At 38.6% G+C, this 26728-nt stretch overlaps 1 protein-coding gene across 2 annotated transcripts in view; it reads right to left on the bottom strand.

Annotated features, from left to right (window-relative positions):
* The window catches only part of ATRNL1 (attractin like 1), a 475922-nt gene that overhangs the window by 371612 nt on the left and 77582 nt on the right, over nucleotides 1–26728 (bottom strand). For both annotated transcript variants that reach the window (XM_083441068.1, XM_083441069.1), the window contains exons 9-13: nucleotides 17616–17799; nucleotides 16847–17001; nucleotides 6187–6271; nucleotides 4339–4547; nucleotides 450–568 (exon numbers count right to left, since the gene is read on the bottom strand). In XM_083441068.1, coding sequence (XP_083297194.1) covers nucleotides 450–568; nucleotides 4339–4547; nucleotides 6187–6271; nucleotides 16847–17001; nucleotides 17616–17799 — 752 coding nt within the window. The remainder of the gene's footprint in view (nucleotides 1–449; nucleotides 569–4338; nucleotides 4548–6186; nucleotides 6272–16846; nucleotides 17002–17615; nucleotides 17800–26728) is intronic.

The raw sequence follows: 26728 nt of genomic DNA, 5'->3' as shown, positions 1-26728 counted from the left end.
TCTTTTGAGAAAGATTGAACAACTACTTAATATTCATAAACTTTGCTATGTCTGGAAATCCAGTAGTTTAGACAAGGCTTTTAAGATGAAGATGATGATGAATAAGAGGTAGCTCAGGTGTACTTTTTCCTAGATGATAACCCCGCAATTCCCAAATGGCCATGTAAGAATATTTCAGAGAACTCTAGATGATGTGGATTGTCAGCTAAGGCTTAAACTATGTGCTTGATTGGCCACCCAATTTGTAAAGCAGGTAGTTCTTTTACTTTCATTATTTCTCTTTCCAATTATATTATACGTCTTCGCAATTAATTTATGATGAAGTTTATTTCGTATGTATTTCAAGCATCTGATTATAATGTGACATTTACATTTTGAAGGCACCAAAAGAGCAAATAAATGGTTACAAAGCAGTGTCATTAATGAAACTGCCACATATAAATACTCACCACACTGCAGTTACTGTTTGCAGAAATGCACTTCTTGTCATCACACCATTGACAGCCATTTGTATTGGCAGTACAGCTGGCACAGTCTGCATATCTGTAACATCTGTCATCTGCCGCAGCTATAATACAAACAAAAGACATGGTGAAGCATCAAGATGAGAGACAAAGGATGTTGCACTTTTTAATTCACACATTTTTAACAGCTGCTGGAAACAATATCCAGCATTTATTCATTGTAAGTATGACCTTCAGTCTGAGAATAAAGTTTCTTAACATGAAACTGAACATGTTAACTATATGTTATTTATACCCCATTATCTGTCTGCAACTCTTTTCTTGAAGGATTTCTGCCAATAAAAAAAAAAATCCTTCTTGAAACAAAATCCAAAGCATGAGATGTGCCCAAATACTGTATACAAATGTGCTAGAAACTATTTTTTGTGCTGTCTTCTTCATTTATTTAGCAAAATGATGATGGCTATTTAATTTTACTTTATTGCACAATTCAAAACAAGCATTTACCTGGACTGAGAAACTAACCAAAATGGATGCTTTCTGTGGCTGACTTGTGTATCACCAGAACCGAGCTAGCCCCTGAGATAGTGGTCGGCCACATCTTCTACTTATTTTGTAACCCTATGGTGAGCCAAAGACATATATCCAAATATGGAAAAAAGCTCAGAGTTGTGAACTTTGTGCCCCTTTGCCTCATTTTACCCTCACAGCAACTCTATGAAAATGTTAAGCTGTGAAATCACAGCTGGGCCAAGGACACCAACTGTGCTTCATGGCCAAAAGGGGATTTGAACCCAGATCTCCCCAGAAAAAAGCTAAATGTTTATTTATTTACAATATATATCACGTTTCAGGTGGACATCATGAAGCATATAACTGGCATGCAGACTATAGCCATTTAATTTGTAACACCTATGCTGGGCTTCAGTTATAGCTGCCATTGACATACATTTTATTTATCTATTATGATTTATTAAATTTGTATACTGCCCTATACTCACAGGTCTCAGGGTGGTTCACAACATAAAAAAAAATTTACTACTACTACTACTGATGATGATGATGATGATGATGATGATGTATAATGCTAAAATAGGGAGAAAGGGAGAGGTAAAGAGATAAAAGTTTGCTGACAAACAATATATTTGGAGGGTGGGTTTTCTTCAGGAAATAAAGTCCTAGATAAACACAGAAGTCTTGGAAGAAATGGAGTAGCTACAAGTTAATTGACTCCAAATGTAAGGTGGGTGTGGTCTGGGAATGTTGTGAATACTGGGAATGCAACTTGAATGCTGAACTGCAGTTTAGTGTGCTCTCAGAAGGTCGTTTTCTACCAGTACCTTGGCAGGTGAAATGCTATTAAGTAAACTTGTGGATCACTGGTTTTCAGCTACACTACAGGAATGGGCTTAACCAAACAAAAGGCTAATAAAAAGAGATTCTGTTAGAAAAGGACCTATTGAGAGATCAACGTGTAAGATTTAAATCAGTGTTCAAAAAGAGGCCTGCTTGACTCAAAATAAAATGAAATCTGTCTTAAAGTATTCATAGAAAAGTTTAATTTATCACAAGCGTTGTACAAGCTCAAAGAGGAGCAATCATTTTAATCATTTCACCAAGGAAAACCATGAGAAGCAGACCATGAAATACTATCAAGAGGTTACTTCAGGAAAAAAGCCACCTGCCTGAACCAAATTTACGTCAAAATTCAACTGCAGCCTCCTGCTTCAATCATGTCATCACACTCTCTCCTATATTTGAAATCCTTTATTACATTCTGATCCTTGACACATTCATTTCTAACTCTTCTCCTTATCACAAAGCCCATGATGGCCTTTCTTTATGCTTTTGAAGCATCTCATCCTTACACTTACACTTTTCAAAGACCTTTCATTTTACCTCACCTTTCAGTCCAGTATTCACGTCTCATCTCTTTACCTTTTATTTATGAGGTTCTCAATAACTAAAGAACTGTTTTGTCCTTATTCAAGAAGTATCTTCTTGTGCCCGGAAAAAGCCCTTACAATATATCATCCCCAATTCATACCACTTCTCAAATATTTTCCGGTTTTACATGCTTTGAGCTGTTTCCCTTGCAATATATATATTTTTTTACCTTTTCTAACTGTTTTTTAAAAGAAATGAACTGTATCTTTATAATATTAATGTGCTACAGTAGAATTAATCCTTATTGATTCTAAACCCCCCTCTCCCCAACTTTTACTAATTAGTCCTTCCTGCTGCATCTCCACTACCCCCTCTCTCCTAGAGCAGCTCCCTCAAGAACAGTTGGTGGGGCAAGGCTACAGGAGCTATACAGTGGCAGAATGGGCCAGAAAGTCCTGCGCACAGGCCTTCGCTTGCATATTTATGGATAAAAGACTGTGAGGTTGTTATTTTTTCTTTCAATACTGGTATATTTCCTAAAGAACTACTAAAATAATACTGAAGGAAATTGATGATAATCTACAAACTTCAAGTACAGTAATACCTCGGATTACGAACTTAATCCGTTCCAGAAGTCCGTTTTTAAACCCTAATGAGGCCTCCCACCGTCAGTGCCCTTCCATTGTTAAACTTTCATTCTTAGAGTGAGGTAAAGGTCACAAACCGGGACACTACTTCCGGTTTTATGGAGTTTGTAAACCAAATAGTTCGTAAACAGGGCTGTTCTTAAACTGAGGTACCATTGTACTAATTTAATATGGACATTATTCAATTTGGTTGTGTATTTTTTGATGTGTTTTATTTATTGTTTGACTATTTCTTTTTGTTATGTACTAAAGTTCTCACCCTGGGCCAGCAGGGGGATAGTGTAGATAGTTTTCACTCAGGTCCACATATGCAAATAGGGGATTGAAAGTGACGTTCAGTGATTGGATAGTTACAGAAAATGGTTACAGTTGTGTTGTAGTGGAGCTCTATATAAGCAGGCTGGCTGAACCCTTCAGTTCAGTTCTGTTCTGGCCTGTGAATAAACAAGAGCTGTTTGAAGAATCGCTGTGTCGTCTGATATGCTCACCCACAACTTAACACTTTTTATATTTGTAATTATGCAATTTCTTTCATGTTGTAAGTCTCATTGAGCATGGTTTTAACAATATAAAGGTGGCATACAAATAAAAGGATGGATGGATGGATGGATGGATGGATGGATATCTTTATATGGCACTCAGCAGAGGTAAATCATATTCAGTTTCCGAAAGGAATTATATATTTAGCTGTGCTTATTTTTATCTGTAAGATGCCCTGAATCCCTGTCAGAGAAAAAGGCAGGGTATAAATAAATATATTATTAAAATAATATATCTACATTGATTCTTTTTTTATCTGGGACTAAACACCTTTATAGATGCTAATAAACATTTCTAGGAATACCTTTCAAATTTATACAGAACCTGCATAGAAAGGGGGAAGTGGGATTATGGCTGCTGGCCCTGTCCCATACGTGCATTCATCAGAAATGCAAGAGAGGCCATGCATACCAATGCTACATGTACAGATTCTGCCTGCGCAATCATGGATCTTACCTATACAGTTGGTACACATGTACACATGTAGGAACTTTGACACCTCCTGATGAATATATTTACAGAGTTATGCAACAACAAAAATCCCCTGTGTTGCAAAACAGAACAATCTGATAAACATAAAGCAACACATAGGCTAATAATATACTAAGAATATTTAAATAACACTATCAAGCTGTTTCCAAATTCACAATCGGAATATATTTACAGAGCAGCACCAGCACATGCCGTCCCAATCCATCTATACTTGCATTTTGTTAAACTTGTAGAAAGTGCTATGATATCATAGCACTGCTATCATTGCTATGATTAAAATAATAATTACCAAGGGACAATTCACTTACCTGTTTTTCTGGGACACTTTGCCCTAAGAATGTTGTTAGCATGGCCAGATTCCCACGACACACAGCGGTTTTTGTTCCATAAGCATCTTAACCCTGGCCCAGCAGTTTTACAAAGCTCTTCATCTCTGAATGCTTCACAGTTGGGAGGTTTGTACACAAGAATGTCATTTAACAGAACGCTTGAAAAACCACCAAATATATACATGGACCTATAAAGTAATAGAAAGTAATACTGTGGTTTTAGGACATGAATCATCCAAGGCCACGACTCTTGCCTCATTTGCCATCTCCATTTTATGTGAGATAGTATTCACACTTACTAGTCCTAAGAAGTGTGTAGCTAACCTCCTTTTGGAAGATCCCACTGTTTTGGTTAGCATCAAAAAGAAATAAAATAAAATATATAGGGTGATGGAGGGGGCAGAGAAGCCTAGCCTGACACTCTGTAGCTCACATTCTCTGGTGAACCTAAAACAATCTCACACTTTTTCAATGAATGTAATCCCAGAATGCTATATGGAATACGCTTACACAAAAATTTCAAAAAAATCATTTGATCCAGGTGAGGCAGGCACTTTCAAAAGCAGCTCTCTGAGTCTTGAAGAAAGTTGAAGCTGTCTGTTTGAGTGCCTGTCTGCCTCTGCCGTGCACCAAGTTACAAGAATATCTATATCTGAAAACTCTTTTGAAAGTATGTTCACATTTATTAGGAGTTTTGACATCATTTATAGCAGGCTGTATCCACTTGTGGGAGTGGTAGCTGCACACCAATCTTTTTCTTTCCCTCCTCCCCCAAGAGTCCCCTGTAGCACCCAATAAACTCTTCCAGAGCTTTGATAGCACTCTTGAACAGTAAGATCTGTATCATGTGGAACTGTAGGGTAGAGCTGTCTAAAAATTGGCCAGCAGGATCATGGTAGTGATAAACAACTACAATTATTTTATTGCATGGATACCAATCCATGCTTGTTATCCAATAGATTATACAGTTCTTATAAAGGTGCTAAATGATGCATAGAACAAATTGTACTCTGGCATACTTTGAAATGAAACTCTTCCACTTCCTCTCACCTCTCCTGCCCCTCAAGCACTGATGAATATAGTATATCAATGGTATCGATTTCAAACAGCTTCCAATATTCTTGTGTATGCTAACTATATACCGGTACATTATCACTGCTTTAATCCCACCCCAGTGTAATAACAAGGTCAGGAAGCTAATTATAACTGAACATACTTTTGTTCCAAGGTATACCAAGAAATATCAAACTCCAAATTTAATCATTATACTTTTAAACTTGATGTAGCATAAAGTTATTTTTGAAATTATTTTTTATTTATATTTTGTATTACTGTTATATTTTGGAAATTTGTATCATGTAAATCACAGTGAGAGAGCTTTACATAGAAAGACTGCCCGTAACTATTTAAATGAAATAAATAACATAGCATAAGATTTGTAGATCCTATCCAAACAATTTCAGCTCTCTTTTCTCTATCTTCTCAATCAGGTGAACAAAATTGGCAGCCCCCCCCCCTCAAACCAAGGGAGTCAGTTCAATGAAACAGAGGTCCCCATGACCCTTTTGTCTTCACAGTGGTGTTGCGAGGCCATATTAGGCCAAAATAAAAGTAAATGGCTGAAAATACCCAGCAAACTTCATAGCTAAATGAGGATTTTATTTCAGGTCTTCCCAGTTCAAGTAGAGTACACAACTCTGGCTTTCATAAGCTCATCATTAATAAGATAACAAAGAACATCAGTTGTTCATTAAAAATGTATATTTAAGATAATGTGTTAGAATATGTTTATTTTCTTTTGACTCATTTTTAGAAATGTATATTTACCCATTGCTGACAACTGCAGAGTGACCAAATCTGTTCACATCACGATGAAGATTAGGTTTTGGAAGAATTTTCCATTCATCACAAGCTAGTAAGACAAGGTAAGATAACATGATTTCCTCTTACTAAGGTTCAAGAAGATATAGCTCAGTATTAGAAATAACTGACATTTTGAATTCAACAACCACTAGCATTTACTTTCACTTGTCCCAAGTACTTCATATGCACCCTCCCCAAAATAAGGACATAAGGCACATACATGTATGATAGGTTAAAGGAAGCTTCCCATAGAAGCTTCTGTGTAACCAGAAAGGCCTCCAACATTTTTTCACTTTTAGTACTGAAAGGATACCCAGCCAAGATGTGGGGATTCAGCAGTGACATAATGGCCAGGGCTGTCCAGACCCCAGCTACTTGGTTGGGGAGGATCCAGCTGAAGAAGGTGCTCATTCCTGTTCTAAATAAATTCATAAATAAAACCAAACTGGAAGTGTGAAGGAATAGCACTGTTCAATCATCCAATGTTGTGTGTCATATTCCTTGTTGTAAAAGGATTGGACTTGCTCTAAGGGATCTGAGTATAGTGGCATGTTTGAAGATGCCATTGATTTTTCAAATAGACACAAAGTGATGCCTTATTAAATACTGATAATCAAATAACCATACTGATGTGCTGCTAAGATGAAGGAGGCTTTCATTTTGAAGGGGTTTTTTTAGTTTACACACCACTATAACAGCAGCGTATTTTGCAATGTGATAAAATCCTCATTAAATGTGGTTTTGTTTTTTAAATCCTTAACATGAAATAGCATTAAAATCTCAGAAGTATACTACCAGAGGTCCTAAACCAAAACTGGAGGACCATCATACATAATCATTGGTCAGGTTGTCTGGGGCTGAGAGGAGCTGGAGTACCAACAACATATGAAGGACCACAAGTTCCCCATCCCCATCCTAAACCAAAGCCTGGTTGCTGTTGTGCTATCTCAGATGCATTGGTTCAATTCTCACTTCCTGAGAACACTTATCCTAAGCAAACCAGATCAATATTTACACTACAACATAACTCTGCAACCAATCTACATTATCTCCATTTTTGTCCAAGATTCTCACTTTTGTGGTCTCATGCCCTTGCTAGTCCATTCATTCATTCATTCATTCAATGATTCCATATTAAATCAGGCAGTTATGGCCTCTGACCAGAAGCTATGCTATCCTTCAACATCAACACACACCCTTTCAGACCCTTTCTTGCTCGCAGAAAGCAAGTTATCGGTCTGCCTTATGGCTCAACACCTGTGCAAATAAAAAACTAGAATGTGTCAATTAAAAACCTTCACCTAGACTCCTCAGTAGACCATGAACCTGCCAAGATTACTGTGGTTCATAATGTCACTATCTTCCTATTAGTGGGACAGGCAGTAATAAGTAGCATCAGGAATGTCTGAGCATTAAAAGAATGTCACCACCAATAATAGCGCCACAATGAATGGGTGCAGGACAAGGCTTGGGTGGTATTAAGAACGGGTTGTGTATTTCCCATATTCCAATGCATGAAACCCCTAGATGCACTTATACTATTTAGATTGCATGAGCCTTAGATAGTTATATTATTTATAGGAAAATAAAAGTGATGAACAATTATGAATTCTATTTCAGGAACATTTTTTCATGAGAACTATACAAGGCAGACATATTTTATCACAACAGCTTCCCAGCAAGATCCTTCAATTATGCTATAAATTCAAGTGTCTTCCAGTTCCTATATTTCAGTGGATGTTTCAGACAGCTTACTGGAGCACATAAGAAGATCTATGTGTATAGTGACCGGGGAGGGGGAGAAGCCTGCAAATAAAAGCCACACACACAATACATTTTCATTTGATCAGGCGGTGGGCCAGCTCAAGGGCTTTCCTTGCATTCTTTTTCTTAGGGGGTAAAAAGGTGGGATTTAGCATTGACCAAAAAAACCACACAAATATAATTATTAAAAGCCAAGTTTAAGATAAGGAAACCTTGCAGCCTCCAGATATAATAATTCCTTGCTTGCTCGTGTTATTTGTCAAACTGGCAGGTCTTTTCAATAGAGTATAGAAAGAAAAAGAAACATGATATAAATAGCCTTTCTTCTTATCTTCCCTAGCCTTCTCAATAACTGCTGAACATTGAACAGAGCTCTATGCTAGAAAAATAGTTTTGCTTAGCTTTAAAAATCCCGAGTATAGCTTTTCTATGAAGCACATATTCATTCACATCAAGTGCATTCATTTCAAAGCAGATATACACTTAACACAGGCTACAATATTATTTGTCTTCTGTGCAACCGGTTTCAACCAGTCCTTGCCTAAGGCAAACCATGTGAACGTTTAGACAGTGTAAAATGTATACAAGTCTGTTCGCTTTAGACATATATTCCAAATACATATATTTCCAAGGTAAATTTATTAGTATGTGTACACCTTCTTTGATCAAAGTGACCTCAGGGACCTCAGAAATTCAACTAATTATAAATGGTATTTTATAAAGCATTGCACTAGAATGGAATTATAGGAGGTGCACACATTACATTCAGATAATTGAGTTTCACTGAAAATAAAAAATTACTTCCAGCTTGTCTGTGCCGGGGACTACCAGGTAACATCAGTCATTGTGGACTTAAAATATCTGTTTGTTTGGCTTAGTGCTTCAGGACTCTGGATGGCAAGACAACAAATAAAATATCGTTGAAGTTTGGCACAAGTATAGGAAACTTCTTTTCCAGTTTACTTCATGTCAAATAAATCCCTGTCTTTATTCGTGTCATAAAAAAGGGCCCTTTCTCAGCAAAACACAAAGCCAGGCCTGTTTGAAATAGCATACAATAAATTTTAACTACAGGTATAACAGTCTACACTACAGCCTACATATAACAAAAGATTCTCCCCCAAACACCCTTAAAAAACAAAGAAGCTTGGTTTTCTCAACTAAATGAAGCAATTAGTGTCCTATATGGGTATGATGTTGCTTTTCTAATGCTGGAGCACTAAAGCCAATTTGCTGCTGCAGATTGAACCAGAGCTAAATTTATGACTTCTAAGTACTCACAAATACATAAAATGTAATTAATTGCAACTGCTACTTTACATTTTGGGAGAAAACAGGTCAACAATTCACTCAATTACAATCTTTTTGTACAAAGGTAGGTCGTCCCCCATTCCATTTTTTCTTATCAACATGAGTAAGGGTTTGTGGCAATATTGATATTAATTGTTGCTTTAAAAAGATATGGAGCACCTCTATTTCAGCTGTGAAAAATCTATTTTAATACCAAGAAAGGAAACAGTTAAACACAAACAAAAATAAAGTAATTCACAAAACACCAGTTTCAGTACAGAAACTTCCTTCCATATAGGAAAAACTATATTAGATTCATTTCAGTAAACCTAATGTAAGTTTATAAACCCATGGTTTATACATACACAAAAACCCCAACACCTTGCCACTTTATCATGCTCTTATGAACTAGCATCAAATTCTTTGGCATCTACCGGGATATAGTCTACCTGGAAACCCTTATGTATGCCACCCTGAGTTCCATCATGAGAGTGTAATAGAGAAATATTTTGGAGGGGCTCCAGGTTTCTGAGAAAAGCTTTTAGAATTTAGAAGGGCAGGCACGGTAGCTGCGGTTGGGAGAGGCACTGCGCTGCGCTGTGCCTCTCCCAACTGTGGCTCCTATGCCTGCTCTTGCGAGCAGCAGAGGCTGCGGCAGAGGAATGAGCGGCCCAAAAGGAGCCCTTTCCGGCTGCTCCTGCCTCCTCCTTTGCCACTGTCAGTGGCAGTTGCGGAAGAACGAGCAGCCCAAAAGCAGCCCTTTCGGGCTGCTTGTTCTTCCTCTACTGTGGTGAACAGGCTTATACTCGAGTCAATAAGTTTTCCCAGTTTTTTGTGCTAAAATTAGGAGCCTCAGCTTATATTTGGGTCAGCTTATACTCGAGTATATACGGTACTTAATAAAGCAAAATATGAAATTCTAAAAGCTTTTCTCAGAAACCTGGACCCCCTCCAAAATATTTCTCCAATATTTCAGGTAGAATACCGTATTTTTCGCTCCATAGGGCGCACCGGACCATAGGGCACACCTAGTTTTAGGAGGAGGAAAACAAGAAAAAATTATTCTGAATCCCAGAACAGAAAGAGGGATCTGGCTTCTGGGATACCCTGTGGCTGTTCTGGCTTCTGGGATAAGAGGAGAAGAAGAAGAGTTTGGATTTGATATCCCGCCTTTCACTCCCCTTAAGGAGTCTCAAAGCGGCTAACATTCTCCTTTCCCTTCCTCCCCCACAACAAACACTCTGTGAGGTGAGTGGGGCTGAGAGACTTCAAAGAAGTGTGACTGGCCCAAGGTCACCCAGCAGCTGCATGTGGAGGAGCGGAGACGCGAACCCGGTTCCCCAGATTACAAGACTACCGCTCTCAATCACTACACCACACTAAACTGTGCCAAGCCTCTTCAGGGCAGTGGGATGAAGGCTCCCCCTGCCCGAAGAGGCTGCGCAGGGCTAAGGCAGAAAGCAGGACAGGCGCGTCGCTCAAGGGGCGCTGCGCCTTCTCTCTCTCTGCACAATGCCTCTCCTTCACAAGAGAGGCGCTGCGCAGAGAGGGAGAAGGCGCAGCGCCCTTCAGCGAAGCTGGAGAAGGAACAGAAGAAGACCCTTCTGTTCCTCCTCCGGCTTCCAGGTCAGGCACGTCGCGGCGAAGCCAAGGAGCCTGCATTCGCTCCATAGGACGCACACACATTTCCCCATCATTTTGGGAGGGGGAGAAGTGCATCCTATAGAGCAAAAAATACGGTATATCCCGGTAGATGCCTGCCTTTGCGAGAGGCGGGCGGTGGTGGCGGGACCAGCGGCAAGAAAGGGCTCCCTTTTGGGCCACTCGTCCCTCCGCCACTTCCACCCGCCTCACTCAAGTATAAGCCATGGGGGGCTTTTTCAGCATAAAAAATGTGCTGAAAAAGTCTGCCTATACTCGAGTATGTATGGTAAGTTTCTAGTATTTAGAGTCATAAAGCAACATGTTTGCAGCTTGGGTTTATTTTAAAACATTCTTACCATATCTCTCCAAATGTCAAAGCAACTTTCAGAAAATAAGCATTGCAAAAAAAAAAAAAAATCATCCATAGAAGCAACACTGTTTACTCACCAGCCAAAGGCTTACTAGAGGAGAAAGTCATAGAAGCAGAATAGCTCTGAACCTCATTGGGCAGGTCATTTCACAAATGCAACCAAATGTGGTAAAGGCCATGTTCTGTGTCACATATTTCCTTAAGTCATACACTGTGAACACATGGAAAAGGACAGTTCCTTCGGTGTGTGGGCCCCAGGCTGAGTCAAGGTCACTCTGATGTTGAGCAACTTTGTCACCAAAATGTGAGGCCAGTCAGTCACAGCATGTCCTTCAAAGGTTCCAGGGGTCCTTTCCCTGTCATTGCAAGGATGCAATGCAGGCTGCGGAGTAAGCCCTCTTTGTTGCCCACACTGCCAGGTAGGCAGGATTATGAGCACTGACCTATGATTGATAGATTTTGTAGTGAGACTTGCACCATTTGTCTAGTCTTCATGCAGCTTGCTCCCAAGGAAACATTCAACTTTCGCAACCCAAACTTCACCAAACAATGGTCCAGTCATAACAAGGGAGAGCAATGCATGCTATACCTTCAGTCCATCTTTCTCATTATTTGGGTGAAAGACTACATCAAGGGCATGCCCTGCCTGATATGTTGGAGAGAAGACTCTTTGAGGAAGCCTCATGGTTGCCACTGAAGCCATTAAGTCTCAAGCTAGCCCAATAGAAGTCTATGTGTGGATTATCACCCTTGAGTCATCCAACACCACACTGAAAACTGTTTCAACCAGCTCAATCAGGGAAGCCACCCCCTCAACCTTTCAGTCTGATCTCACACTATACCAAGTACCCAGGTGGCACAGCTGAGTTAGATCAGGGCCACCCAGGTCATCCATCCAAGTCCAAGTCAGCCCTTTCATCCACAATCAAATCATGGATGAGCATAGTCTTGATCTGGGCCAACCTGGCATTAAGTAATAGCACCACCTGACTCAATGGAAGGATGCCATGAACTGCTGAATGAGTGTAGGGGCTGAGAAGGGGAACAAAGACAAAACATCTAGGCCTCCACCCAAAATGGAAATCAGCCCTCCACCCAAACTATAGCTCTCCCTGCCCACAACCACTGAAACTGAGGTATCACTGTAATTCTCTGACACATACAGATCCAGACACATCTTAGCACCACCATACAATAACACTTTGTACAGGACAGGTGTTAGGGCCAAAGATGATAAGCTAAGGACTAATAATAACAAGCACATCCTACAGTACGAGGCAGAAGACTGTAATTAGCTTAACTAAACTTGTCTGCCTGGCTCCTGCTCAAGGAAACTGCACCAGAATCAGACACCTGCTGCCTCTGGCTATGTAGCCTCTCATGCTGGGCCAGGGATAACAGCCCTGCTTGTCCTACAGGACCTGGCCTTGAATCCCTGTGGGGATGCTCCTGTTAATCCCTGAAGTGAGGTTCCAAAGAAGAAAATCCCTTTGGCATTGCCTCTTTGGCATTGACCTCACTGTACACAGCTAGGTCTGCTTTATAGTTCAGTAAAGGTTTTGGCCCACACACATATTAGCTGCACTTAGTAATCAGATAACAATCCTCAGCAATCAGCAAACACCTCACTCTAACCTTCAAGCACACAAAGCAAACAGGCAAACAGGCAAAAAATTATACTGATGTGGTCAAAAAACATCCAGACCAGGCAGGGGCAGGATGGTGCCAAGCAGCCCCTCTGTAACAGTGAGTATCTCTGAGGAATAAAGCAGTAGCTACATTAAATTAGTGTATTTAAACTACAATTGTCATGAATTTGAAGTAGAAACTAACATTTAAGCGGAGAAGTATGTGATCAATAGTTTCCAACCACTGTTGAGTCTTATATTCATGTACTGGTGCTGAATTCTACACTAGGTTGGTCTAGACTCCATTTAGGATTCTAGAGTGACTTCCCACCCCCAGAAGACTCAGTTGATTGTCCCAGGTACAACCTCTGGCTTCTCCAGGCAGGCCTGGGAAAGGCTTCTTTCCCAGAGAGCTGCTGCCAGTCAGTGTAGACAATGCTAAGCTAAGTGGACCAATGGCTGGGCTTACTATAAAGACAACTTCCTATGTTTAAAATCTATACTAACCTGTGAGACCCTGGGCAAAGGAAAGGGACTACAGGGCAATTACCAGCTTTAAAAATGCAATTTGGGTATCATCTGAATTAATACGGTTGTTTTTAATCAAACACATAATGGACTTGGGTGAAACTGCTTATCTCTGATGTACACATATTGCTATTTTTAGAAGTGAGAATTTTCACTAACAAACATAGGAGTATGTTTTTAATCTGGCCAAGGGAATGGCGTGGAAGATTAAACTTGCATCTAATTAATCTTTACATGAATTTTAAAATAAGAAAGAAATTATATCTGTTCCATTTGTATTCTATCAGATTAATAATGCATGGAAAATGAGACTGGTAAAAATTATATATAATATATGTTAAGTGCTTTAATTATCTAGGAGCAGAAATAATGTAACATTACAGTCTTCAAAATAAAGCAGATTGTTAATTTTTATGTAAAAAAAATTAAGATAAATTATGCAAAGTGTCTAGCATTACATTCATGACTGTCCCAGTACACACATAGTTGATTTCCATTTCTATATTATGTGACAAGAAAATATAACCATTAGAGGTAATCAATTGAAGTGACTCACGGGGCCTACACATTTTAATTCAGTGTTACAAAGAAGAAACACAGCCTTTAAACAATTCAATACTTCTTCCCATAATAAATTAATACAGAACTCTCTGTATTAAAGTTGTAATCAAATTCAAACATATTTGAAATATCTATAATGCAGGCAGTTGAAAGAAACAAAATAGGATGTCATGAGTAAAGATGTCTGCTTAAGCAAAATTGGCTCAGGGGAACTGGTCTGCATTGGTGTTCTTTTCACTTCAGAAACCAAGCCCTAGGCCAACCGCAGCCTCTCTCACCACCAAAGGAACACAAGTGAACAGCAAAGAACCCGCACAAGCAACGCTGACACCAAACTCTACATATAGTAAGTAAAATAGAAACACCCATCTCCCCCCCCCACCTCTTTCCCCCTTTTCTTCCTAATGTCTCAACAAATGAAACGGATTTGTAAAAATGTTACTGGGGGGGGGGAATACGAGAGAGAGACATTGCACACACTTTTGTAAATCAACAAAATCAGAAAGAAAGAAAGAAAGAAAGAAAGAAAGAAAGAAACCAAGTCTACAAACTAACACTGAAGTACATAGCAGGAAACTTTTAAGCAAACAGCAATTTAAGGAAAGGCTTTCTTCCTGTCATATTTCTTCAGCTCAGCCTAATAAAGTCCTGCTAACGAGGCTGTGACAAATGTAATAAACCTATTATATATATTTTTGTAAGTCACTGTGAGTTGCCTGTGGCAAAAAAGTACTAATAAGTTTAATAATATAATCTGAAACTTCATATCAGGACCCACTTTATGTGTTTTCAAAAACATCTGGGTATATGCTGATTTCAAATATCAAAGAACTATTAGAAAAGACTGGGTCACTAACAGTAGGCACATTTTCCTACTCCCCAATATAAACAATAACTTTTGCTAAGAAAATTCAATAGGATTGTGAGAATGCCAAATGTGGAGATTTTCCAGATCCTGCAGTGCTCTTTGTAAGAACATACAAAGAGCACTGCAGGATTAGGCCATAGGTCCGTCTAGTCCAGATGCCTATGGGAAGCTTGCAAACAGAACCTGAGGCTAACAGTGCTCTCCCAATAGTGGAGGTAGCATATAAATATTGTGGCTACTAGCATCATAAATTTAAAGCCATCCAAGTTGGTAGCCATCACTACATCTTGTGGGAGTAAATTCTACACTTTAACTATGTGCTCTGTGTGATGAATTACATTATTTAGTCTACTGTGAATCTTCCAGCATTCACGTTATTGGAAGACCCCAACTTCCAGTATTATTAGGGGGGGAATTTCTCTCTATCCACTTCTTTGACCCTTTGACTCTATCCACCCTTTCCACTTTACAACATGCATTCTGGGGACAATCAGAACTGCTTGTGGAGACTAGTGATCTGATATAGGTCTAGCAGCACTTAATGTGTTTAGGCACAATATTTTTTCCCAGAATATTGATAGCAATGTATATCTCACTGAAAGCAATGCATATCTGATAAGATGGCATTCACACTCAGATGCTCATTCCAGCATGAATTTTGAGGTGCATATCCAATTTGCACCTGTTGCCCCTGATCCAGCTGTTAACAGAAACACAGAAGCTTGCTTATATAGATGGATCGCTTTAGATTGGAGCACACATTTGCTATATTGTTCCTATTCCTTTCAACTTCTCAGCTGGTATTTTCTATAGCCTATATCGTTTCAGAAACCTCCCTTTCCTCCCATTTGTTACTAATCTCATCCATGTGGTTACATTCCCATATTCCTGAAATCCACCTCAATGGGGGGGGAGGCCTCAAAAATCTACTTTTAGCTATTTGTCTTTAAGATTACCACATATTATGACATCTTTCTTTGTGCCCAAGAAAAAACTACATAGCATGTAAAGTACTATATTACTGAGAATTACTATATTACTGAGAAAACTCTAATGCTTTCATATAATTAAACTGTATATTTTCAACATCATTATGATATTAAATTTTTATTTATTTATTTTCATACATTTATATTCCACATGTCTTCTGTCATAGAACCTCAAGTGGCATTCATGTGGTTTCTAGGCAGTCACCAGAACTAGACCTGCTTAGCTTCAGCAAGGTAGTATGAGTTATAAGTCAGACCATACCTGGGACATGCATTCTAACATGCAGGTCAGTTACATCTGGGAATAACAGTAGTTAACGAGTATTTCATTCAGACTTCAGGAACTATTTCTGGGAGAACCAATTACACAGAAAACTCTTTGCCTAATCAACTTCAGACACATTAGAATGATGCAGCATGCAAGAAAGACACACCCACTGGTCAATGCTGACAGAAATACCTTTATTTATGGAACTGGTAAGTGATAAAGAAGGGATATATTTAAGGAAAAGACCTGCCAGGACTGGAACCCAAAGTGGAAATAACAGAATTTGGAGAAGGTGTGGACTTTATAATGTATTGAATTTTTGGTGTTATCCACAGGTTTTTGTGGATGGTGTTATTTCCACTTTAACAGCACAATAGCAATAGTTCAAATAGCAGACATTACTAAACAGTTGTAAACAGTTGCATCCTATTTATATAACTGAATAAAGGAGAGACTTGAATTCCTGTTGTTATAAGCCTGAAGCAACAACAAATCGGTTTTGCTTCCACAAACATTCCATATTTGTATCTATCTCAATGCTGTTGTGATAAAAATGTGGCCTGTCCTATTGTAGCAAAAATGTCTTAAAACTAATTTTAACATAGCGTAGCACATTTTTAAAATGAGATAATGTAAAATAATATTAACAATGCTTTACACATTAAGCCTAGAATTCTTAAATTTCAAACACTAACTCTTACACACAATACTTACCTATGTCATAGGCGAGGAAATCAGCAGAAAAGCACTTTGCTCCATTACTTAATGAAGTATCATTATGGGTGTTTCCACCAAAAATTAACATAGCTCCACTGATCAAGACAGCTGAATGGAGATATCTTGCAAAACCACTCTCTTTCAGAATTGTCCTATTGTGCGGGTGGAGGAGAGAACATATATGTAAGGACGTATATATGGATTTAAGAAAAAAATTACAATGGTTTCATTTAGTCCATTTCCAGAGAAGGAACATGGCAGACTGAACCTCTTTTGTTGGCAGGCTGCCAACAGAGATAATTATGTGGTTATTAATGATAGCCAGGCATAAATCTTGGCTAGCAAATTCACTCTGGAGATAAGAGTGAACAGAGGATTAACCTCTGATGCTCTGAAAAAGCTGTTTTCTACGTTGGGAGACTGAGAAGCTCTCAATTCCTAGGGGGTGAGCACAGGGCTTTTTTTTCCTAGGAAAATAGGTGCCAGTAAGGGAAATTCTTACAATAAGTGCCACAATTTTAAACAATAACAATAAAGAGGTAGTGGTACTGCGTACCCTTGAGTACCTCCTGAAGAAGAAAAAGCACTGGGTGAGCAACCTATGAGCAGAGGAATCAACACCTTGCACAAAAGCCATGTAAGAGCCCTGAGGGGCATGGTGTCCCTTTCTCAATTTGGTTATTACAGGAATTATCCTTTGCTATTTCCTAACATGAAAAATCAAATAATGTTACATTCATTTTCAACTTGAAAAAAAGAATCATACCACGTCCTGCTGTTTACTTCGTATCTGTAAAGATCGTCAACCAATCCATATTTATTACCAGGCAAAGCTTTGTATCCACCATGAACATAAACTGACTTTGTTGTCTCATCATAGACACTGGTATGGCCATATCCACCTTGTACAATTGCTCCTTTTGTTTCAGGAACAAGCCAAGAATTTGACCCTTGGAAAGAAAAATAATATAGCAAAAGAAAAAGGGAAAGAAATCAAATACAATGTTACTCTCACACGATAGAGTTCTTTCATCAAGTAATTAATTTAGAATAATTATGAAACTTGATGCCAAACCCTGTCTACATTACTTTATCCAAGTACTTCAGATATATAAAAATTCATCTTAATGCATTTAAAACATTAATTCATATTAACTATCAAATTTATTTAGCAATTAAAGCAGCATGTGCCCTCCTCAACATCTACCTTTACCAGGTACTGTCTTCACCAGGAACTATGTGTAAGAAGAAAGTTCTCTACATATGAAAGATGGACAAAACTTATTAGGTCCTTGGCATTAGTACTGTTTAGAATAAATAGCTAGAATGCAGAGGATTCTCAGTTAGGCTGCAATAACAGAAGAGGAATCACTAAATTGTAGAATTGAATTGTCCTTTGTAATTGTCCTTTGTAAACATGCGTTGGCTTATATGGGCTTTGTACAGGTGAGTACTTACAGTGATATACAGTGGTACCTCAGGTTACAGACGCTTCAGGTTACAGACTCCACTAACCCAGAAATAGTACCTCAGGTTAAGAACTTTGCTTTAGGATAAGAACAGAAATCGTGCTCTGGCGGCGCAGTGGCAGCAGGAGGCCCCATTAGCTAATGTGGTGCTTCAGGTTAAGAACAGTTTCAGGTTAAGAACAGACCTCCGGAACGAATTAGGTTCTTAACCTGAGGTACCACTATATCTTAAATTCTTTTTCTATATGATATATTATATTAACTTAAACATTGACCAAATTGTCCTGTTATATAAAAGTAAAGAATTGGTCATTCTCTGCACTATTTTAAAGCAAATGTAAGTATATTCACAATTTTGTACTGATTTCCAGAAGCAGTGTTTTTGGTGGCCCCATTATTTCCTTGGCCTTCCCAGCTTTACTGGAACAAGAGTTGCATTTAAAGAAAACAATGGTTCCATTTCAGTGTTAATATTTGCATCCCCACATTTTCCTCCAAAAGAAAGCTCGAAGTCATCTAGCAAAAACATACAAAACCTATACAGTAATATAAAAAGAGCAATTCAACACATTTCACAATCCAACTAATACTGTGTCGCGAGAGCTGCAAAATTGATTATATGCCCTCACCTCGGACACCGATTCTGGGCAAGAGGAACAAGGACAGCAGTTGCAGATCTCAGAATACACTGAGGTGGCTGTTGAAGGTACAGTGTACAGAACAATTCCTGCCACTCCCCAGAAGAGGAAGAGAAGTGTGGTGGCAGCAGGTGACTCTCTACTGAGGGGGCAGAGGCAATAGTATACAGAGGTAACAGATTGTCCTGGGAGGTGTGCTACCTTCCAGGTGCAACGAGGCTGGTTATGTTTTCCTTTTCTTTGATAGGGTTCCTTCTTCACACTAGCATTAGCATATCTTTGCATATTGTTTGCGTTTCTAATCAAAAGCTAAAATGTGCATATCAGCGGGCTGATAATCTTTTAATAGGGAGTTTTATAAGCTGCAGTGATGCTGTCAGAAGTAAACACTACTTATTCCAAGGTAACTATCAATACAGTTACAGTCATGAGATCCTAATAAAGTGAGCGTGATGGTGGGTGGGTGGGTGTAATAATAGATCAATACAGCTGCCTACATATTTGGACTCTCCTTGCAACATGGATAAGGATTTTCCTTGGGAGATGGCTATTGCAGCTGTCATCATGAGCTCCAGCACTTCAATTTTTATCAATACACCAGTGGGAACACAGTATCATGAGTACGCATACAGCAACAATGCAAGTTGGAAGATAACACTCAGGAAAGAGAGCATTTGTTTTCTGAACACATGCCAAAAAAGCTCATAATTACCAAGCTGAGTCTGAATCAAGCCAAACGGAGTTTGCCTAGTTTGGATCTCTAGAGTAGAGACAAATATTTTCATATGACCAAGATGAATAAGCCTATATGCATATGAAGCATTGTACTGTTTTCCATTTTGCATTCTTTCACTTCAGCAACATGTAATATAGCTAGATTTATAAGGTTTATGTGTCTTTTTGCTAGTGAATTCTTCTTAAGTATAGCAGCAGGAGAAAAGATTATGGGTAAAATGAACTACATAGAGAAAAGAGCTATAAAAGAAAGTTCTTAAGAAGTCTCTGTGTTTGTTGCCATTCCCATCAATATTGCTGAGCTATGTGAACTCTGGCACTGGAAATCATAGCTAAAAGCTAGCCTGGAAATGTGTTGTTGTGTTGTCTCTCATACTGTGAAGTAGCACCTTGAATATTAATTTACTCAGCAAAATTGTAAGATGTAAACGCGTATTTTCATTAAAATCTGAAAGCTGATTTAGCAACTTTACAGAATGACTTAAAAAAAGTATTCATAGATTATTTACATTTTATGCTGCAAGGCTTCAAAGTCTGTAGATTCTCAGTCTACTAGAAACAGGTGGATAGCTTGAGAGGCAGTGACTGTCTCAACAACTTCCAAATTTGTCTCCTTCACCATCTATAAAGCAGCCTCATGTAATTAATTAATTGCATTTATAGCTAAACCTCTAGTCAAAAAAAGGCTAGCAGTACACAAAAACTAGACAGTTCTTGCTGTCAGGTTCATAGTCTAAAGCAGTGATGGCCAAACTTGTCCCTCCAGCTGTTTGGGGACTATAGTTCCCATCATCCCTGACCACTGGTCCTGTTAGCTAGGAATGATGGGAGTTGTAGTCCCAAAACAGCTGGAGGGCCAAGTTTGGCCATCACTGGTCTAAAGAGATATAAGTGGTATTAGAAACACTTACATTAACTACTTCTTAGGAAGAGGCCTAGAAATAATTCCCGATTGTTATTCTATGAACATGCTTGTTTTCTCTTTCAAAAAGGTACTTATAAGTGTTAAATACAGCTCGGATAAGAATGCACAAGAATCTAGTCTACACACTTCAGATTTCTTAACTACGGACTTGACATCGCCTCATATCCTAAGTGCTTTCCCGTTTCTTTTAGACAAAACTCATATCCCTGCTATTTATACCACAGTGAGATAGCTTATCTCTCTCAGTAATTTTCATTTTGAGACATCACATATTTTACTTGATCACATTAGTCACTGATGTCTCCACAGATAAACAAGCCAGAACACCTAACCAGCCCAAGAACCAGCTCAGCATAGCTCTAACTCGGTCTCCTGTCTAAACCCGGAATACACACAATGAGATACATAGAAACAGACCAGTATTTTTAAAATGTTTTAAATTGTGTAGCCTTCAATGTGGGGTTTCTCAGGGCTCAATTTTATCCCCTGTGCTGTTTAACATCATGAAACCACTAAGTAGCGTCATCCAGAGTTTTGGAGTACGTTGTCAGCAATATGCTGATGACATGCAGCTCTACTCCTCCTTTACATCTACAGGTTTGGCAGTGGATGAGCCAGACTATGATCTTGCCTCAGTAATGGACTGGATGAGAGCCAATAAACTGAGGCTCATTCCCGATAAGACTGAGGCATTGTTAGTGGGCAGTTCCCTAGACTGGATGGATGGGAGGTTGCCTCCTCTTGATGTGGTTACACTTCCTCTGAAGGAGCAGGTACACAGCTTAGAGGTACTTCTCGATCCCTTGATGTCACTTTTGGCTCAGGTGGCATCGCTGGTGTGGAGTGCCTTCCATGAGCTTCAACTGGTGACCCAGCTACATCCCTATCTGGACCAGGAAAGCTTTACTTCTGTTGTCTATGCTTTGGTAATTACTGCAATGTAATTATATATGTGGCTGCTTCTGAAGATGGTTTGGAAACTTTATTTTATGGAAAAATTTCAGTGGACGAACAAAAACAAAGTGTCTCCGTCACTTCGCACTATATGGAATGAAAACATACACCATCATGTGATAAAACAATCCCATGACTGCAAGCACGGGGCAAGAATCCTAACAATATCACCACATTTCTCTACGTACATCCTATTGATTGGTTTTAAAGGAAAGCAGGTAGATTCTAGACCTAAATAAATGGTTTAGAACAGGCATCCCCAACCTGCGGCCCTCCAGAAGTTTTGGCCTACGACTCCCATGATCCCTAGCTAACAGGACCAGCGGTCAGGGATGATGGGAATTGTAGTCCAAAACATCTGGAGGGCCAAAGGTTGGAGATACCTGGTTTAGAATTTACTGACTGCAACGAGGATTTTGTTTGCTAGAAGTAGGAGGTACAATGTTGCACCCTTTCTGAAGGAATGGCTACATAAAGATAAGAGATAATGAAATAAACTGAATATGTATGCTTAAGAGAAGAAAACTATCTATGTATGTATGTATCTTCAAATGTATGGGGCCCTTTACTAACCCTGAAGAGGGATGTAATTTGGACACTGATAGAAATAAGAGCTTTTCCTTGTTACTCACTCTTTTCCAGATTTAAGTTTATGATCAAAGTAGGTGGGCAAAACTATATATCTATTCCATTAGAAGCTCTCATATTCTTTATTTAAGAACACTATATTGCATGACTATAATGTTCTTTGGAGAAGAAATCTAATGATGTAGTGATTTATGTTTCTTATATCGGGGGGGGGGGGGAATATCCACTTGAATTTTATCTATACCATGATATGGTGCCTTTCAGTATGTACTTCATTTCTTAAAATATTTTAAAAGAAATTATACTGCACATTTAAAGGTTTGGATAGTTTTCCAAAAGTTATACAAAACTGCAGGACTTTGTCGGGAAGTGCTTAACTAAAGCATTATTGTTAAGATAATTGGGTTTGTCAAGTGCAAAAGAAAAGGTCATGTGCTGCCCCATTCCTAATCATATCTGTCAAACAACATCAGGCATTACATATCCAACATTTCCCCTGCCATTTCCATGAGACTAAAACTGGTCTCAACTGTGGTTAAATGTTTACATTTATTAAAACTAACTCATAACCATTGTTTGGCTCATTTTGAGTTTTAGTCTAGTGTGACAAGAAAAGGAGCAAATGTTTCAGAAGTATAGTTCAGCAACATCAAAACTCTTGATAGAAAGTTTAGCCTGCTTAGAAAGTAGACCAGTTTAGGTCAAAGCCAAGTAATACCAATGTCATATGCACATATAACCTATGGATAGCCAAGAAGAACTCCCAAAAGCCACCATAAGAACAGAAGCAACTAAACAGGCATGATCAGTAGACAAGCACCAATGTAAGCATTAGTACTTATCAATCTGGATTCAGTCACCTGTTTATTTTTCCTTCCTGTCAGTTTCTCCCCCTTCCCAAGTCCTTATTTAAAAATATAATTTAAAAAGAGAATCATCAGAGTAAGGTTTCAGCTTTGTACCTAAATATTAGCAACAATGTGGCCTGACAGGTCTCACAAGTGAAGTGTTCCCAAAGTTGCAACACAACCACAGAGAAGCCCCTGATCTGGGAATGCCCTTCGTAACAGGAAAGAACTGATGCTAAGGCATTCCGAGTAGATCAATAAGCAGGGATAGGGAACTTGTGACCCTTCAGATGCCACTCATCTGCTCTATCCAGCATGGTCAGTGGTTAGAGATAATGTGGCTTTCGATTCACCATCCCCATCATAAAGGAGTATCATTCACAGCTATATGTGTGCTTTAAACATTGTCTCATTATTTCTTCCTTATTGTGTGGATCCTCTTCTCTATTGATATACTTAAACTAACAAATAGCTATTGGAAGCATCTCAATTTCCTCCAAGTTGCATCTGCCCTCACCAGGTAAAAGCTAAAAAGCTATTATATTTGAAACAGAAATTAAAAATTGAGAAGAGGTTGATAAACGTTTCAGCAGGAGTTTCTGCTACTTGGAAGTCTAGAATTGTGTTTATGTTTTTGAGGTGTTATCATCACCTCTGGGTCTGATACTAGAGCAAAGGAGCTTCCATTTGCCCTTTCATTCTGTTATGAGAATTATGGCTTTGGTGGGGAATCTATAAATCTCAGGAGGGGAATTGTGTGGATGGTTTTACTAACTTGAACCATAAAGCTTTTCTGGGCTAGTCCACAGGGAAATTTATTTTGCTTTAGGTTAGCAATACCTCATAAACTCTCTAAGAATCTCAATGTGAGTCTCAAGGAGAATATAATATTATTGCTTTGCTTTAGCTAAAGCAAGACAGTGCTTTTGTATCTTGGAAAATTTCTGAATAAAGCCTCTACTGGACTGACTTGTTTGAATTTGTAGCAGACTGGCGTCTGCATTCAGAGCCAATTGAAGCGTCTTTTAAAAAAACTATCCAAAAAAACCTAAGAGCATTTTTGGCTCTAAGCAGATACTCCTCACCACCCACCTCTTGCAGGAGAGTAATGTATGCTGCTTCTGCCCTCCCACTGAGATTTTGCCAAAATGCTCTAGGGGAAAATATCTAAGGGAAATGTAATGATAATTAGACTTTGAAGTTCATTTTGGCAACATTCTCCTTCCGAACACTCAACCCCAATGTATTTTACACAGTAGAGGAAAGAACAAGTCAAGGTGAAAATTCTATTATAAAACCCTCTTTTTGGATAGGCAATTTCAAAATGAAGGATCACCAGTATGTTTTTTAAGCTGTGAAGAACCATTGTGCAATCCTCACTACTGGAATCCATTTTCACATATGTGAGGTATGAGTAGATAGTAGCTACACACAGAATCAAGTCTAGCAATTATCAACAAATGGAGGTATAGTTTAAGAAGTGTAAAATGTCTCAGGTAACAGTTCATGTAAGAACTCTCTCAAGTGAACAAGATATAGTATGTATATGGACCAGGAAATGTGCACAATTCCCTCTTAATGGAATAATTATGTGCATGTTCTCCAGGAGTCTGCGAATATGCACAGTAGCTGGTTGTTAGGCACATTAACTGCTTTGTGATGATACTCATTGGCACAGAGTGGCACCCACTTTTTCTTGCTGCCTTTGGGAGCCACTTTGTGCTGACATCATGGCATCAATGGCACTTTTATCAAGCTATAAGTATCAGAACTTTTTTTTTTAACCCACTTCCTATGGACCTCAGCAGACATGTTCAGTGAACCTTTGCATTCTGCCTCTGTAGGATTTCTATCTGTGGGGAAGAACAGGTTTTGACCTCACCACATGTGTGCGCTGCGTCTATCTTTGCCATAGGAACACAGGAAACCACCTTATTCAGAGTCAGACCAATGGTTCACCTAGCTCACTATAGTCTACACTGACTGGTAGGAGTTCTTAAGGATTTCAGGCTGAAAGGCTTTCCCAGGTCTGCCTGAAGATGCCAGGGACTGAACTTGCTCTACAACTGAGCAACCATTCACTCCTACAGAAGAAGTAAAGAGGTACATCCAGTAATACCAAGGGATATGGGGCAGGATTGTCCCTGTCAGCTGTGCCCCAGATTCAATTTCCTGGACATAGGAATGTAACACAAATAAAGTAGGAGCAGAGATAAAAATGAACATATTTCCTTTCAAGGATTTATTTTTCTAAACAGGACCAAACTGTGCTTTTACAGTAACTATATCTATCAGAATTCAGATTTTCCTGATCTGTTTTCTGTGTTGCCGAGTTCCAAAAAAAGCAGGTTGTATTGAGTTAAGAGTCACCATCTGGAATTTTATAGTTTAAAAATGATCCTACAGCTGCAGCCCTGTAGATAAATGCTGCCTGGGAATTCACAAAAGTTTACTACAAAATGTATTCAGCTTTAGTGGAAATAAGGTTTGGAGGTGAAATGAAACAGGAGGATTATCAACTTCAGAAAATGAACTACATAGTATAGACCAGATCCTACAAACTAAAGCTTTATAAAATGAATCCATGCTTACATAAATACCCAGTGGCATTTGTAATAAAATAATTCCTGGCTACAATGCTTGTAACAGCAAAATGTGCCCTCCATTATAAATTTCTCATTAATATTTGATGTAGACAATCTATTATCATTATATAGAAACACAGAATGTTGAGATTAATCCTGAATCATAACAATAGCTAACAGTACAAAATGCATTTTGCCACCACACAAAGCTTAAAGCCATGAACTAAAGTTTATTAAAATCTGCTCTGGAGTAGAATCTGTTTTACTAATCCTCTACTAATATATTTTTAACATTTTAAAGGAAGTCATAAAATGGAAACAAGTCCTAAACACCTTCCCCAGCAATAAAATATTCAATGAACAGTGAAATTTTCATTTTAGTTTCTAAGTGAAGCAGAAGCCCTCTCTGTAATCTAGCTAACCATATATCTTACATACATTGTAGTCTGGAATTCCTCCAAGTACTTAGTACTCAGAAATATAAATTTCCACAATGCTGACTATTAATGAGCAATGCAGTGTCACAATAAGAAGTTATTATGACATGTTTCTCATTTTGCTTCATCATGTGTATTACAATGTCTACATAGTAAACTATACAAAGTATATTTTTGTTTCTGACTTTGTATAAGAGCTCAACTCCTGTCTGGCTTGTAGAGACCGTAGGGAATTGATGGCTCCAGTATTAGTTGTCAAGTCTTTCTTCAGGTGCAGAATTTCAGTAGAGATTAAAAGAAGCTAATGTTAGCTCTATGCTCATGAAAACAATATTTGATGTTAACAGCATGAGAAACTCTACAGCTATGTTCCAGTTCCATTTTAAACAAAGCCAGTGTAGCAGAGCTAGGAGGCTAGTATAAATCCATATACTATTGGAGTGGTATTCAACTAACTTAATCAGAGTAGAACTATTGAAATTAATAAACCTAACTTAGTCATGTTCAGTAATTTCAATGGGTCTACTCTGAGAATATGAATATGAATATGAGTGTGTGTGTTATTTCTATATCTATATCACTTCTGAACCCTTCCATCTACTCTGTCTCTTTGGACTCCCTAGTCCTAGCTTAGGTAGACATAAATTTATTCTCCCCCCCCCCCCCCATAACTCTGTAGCAAAAAGTCACCCAATGACAT

This window comes from Podarcis tiliguerta, assembly GCF_965153285.1.
Source record: "Podarcis tiliguerta genome assembly, chromosome: 5".
Lineage (NCBI taxonomy): Eukaryota > Metazoa > Chordata > Lepidosauria > Squamata > Lacertidae > Podarcis > Podarcis tiliguerta.
Note: the sequence above shows the minus strand (reverse complement) of the source record. Positions and strands in the feature narration are given on the sequence as shown.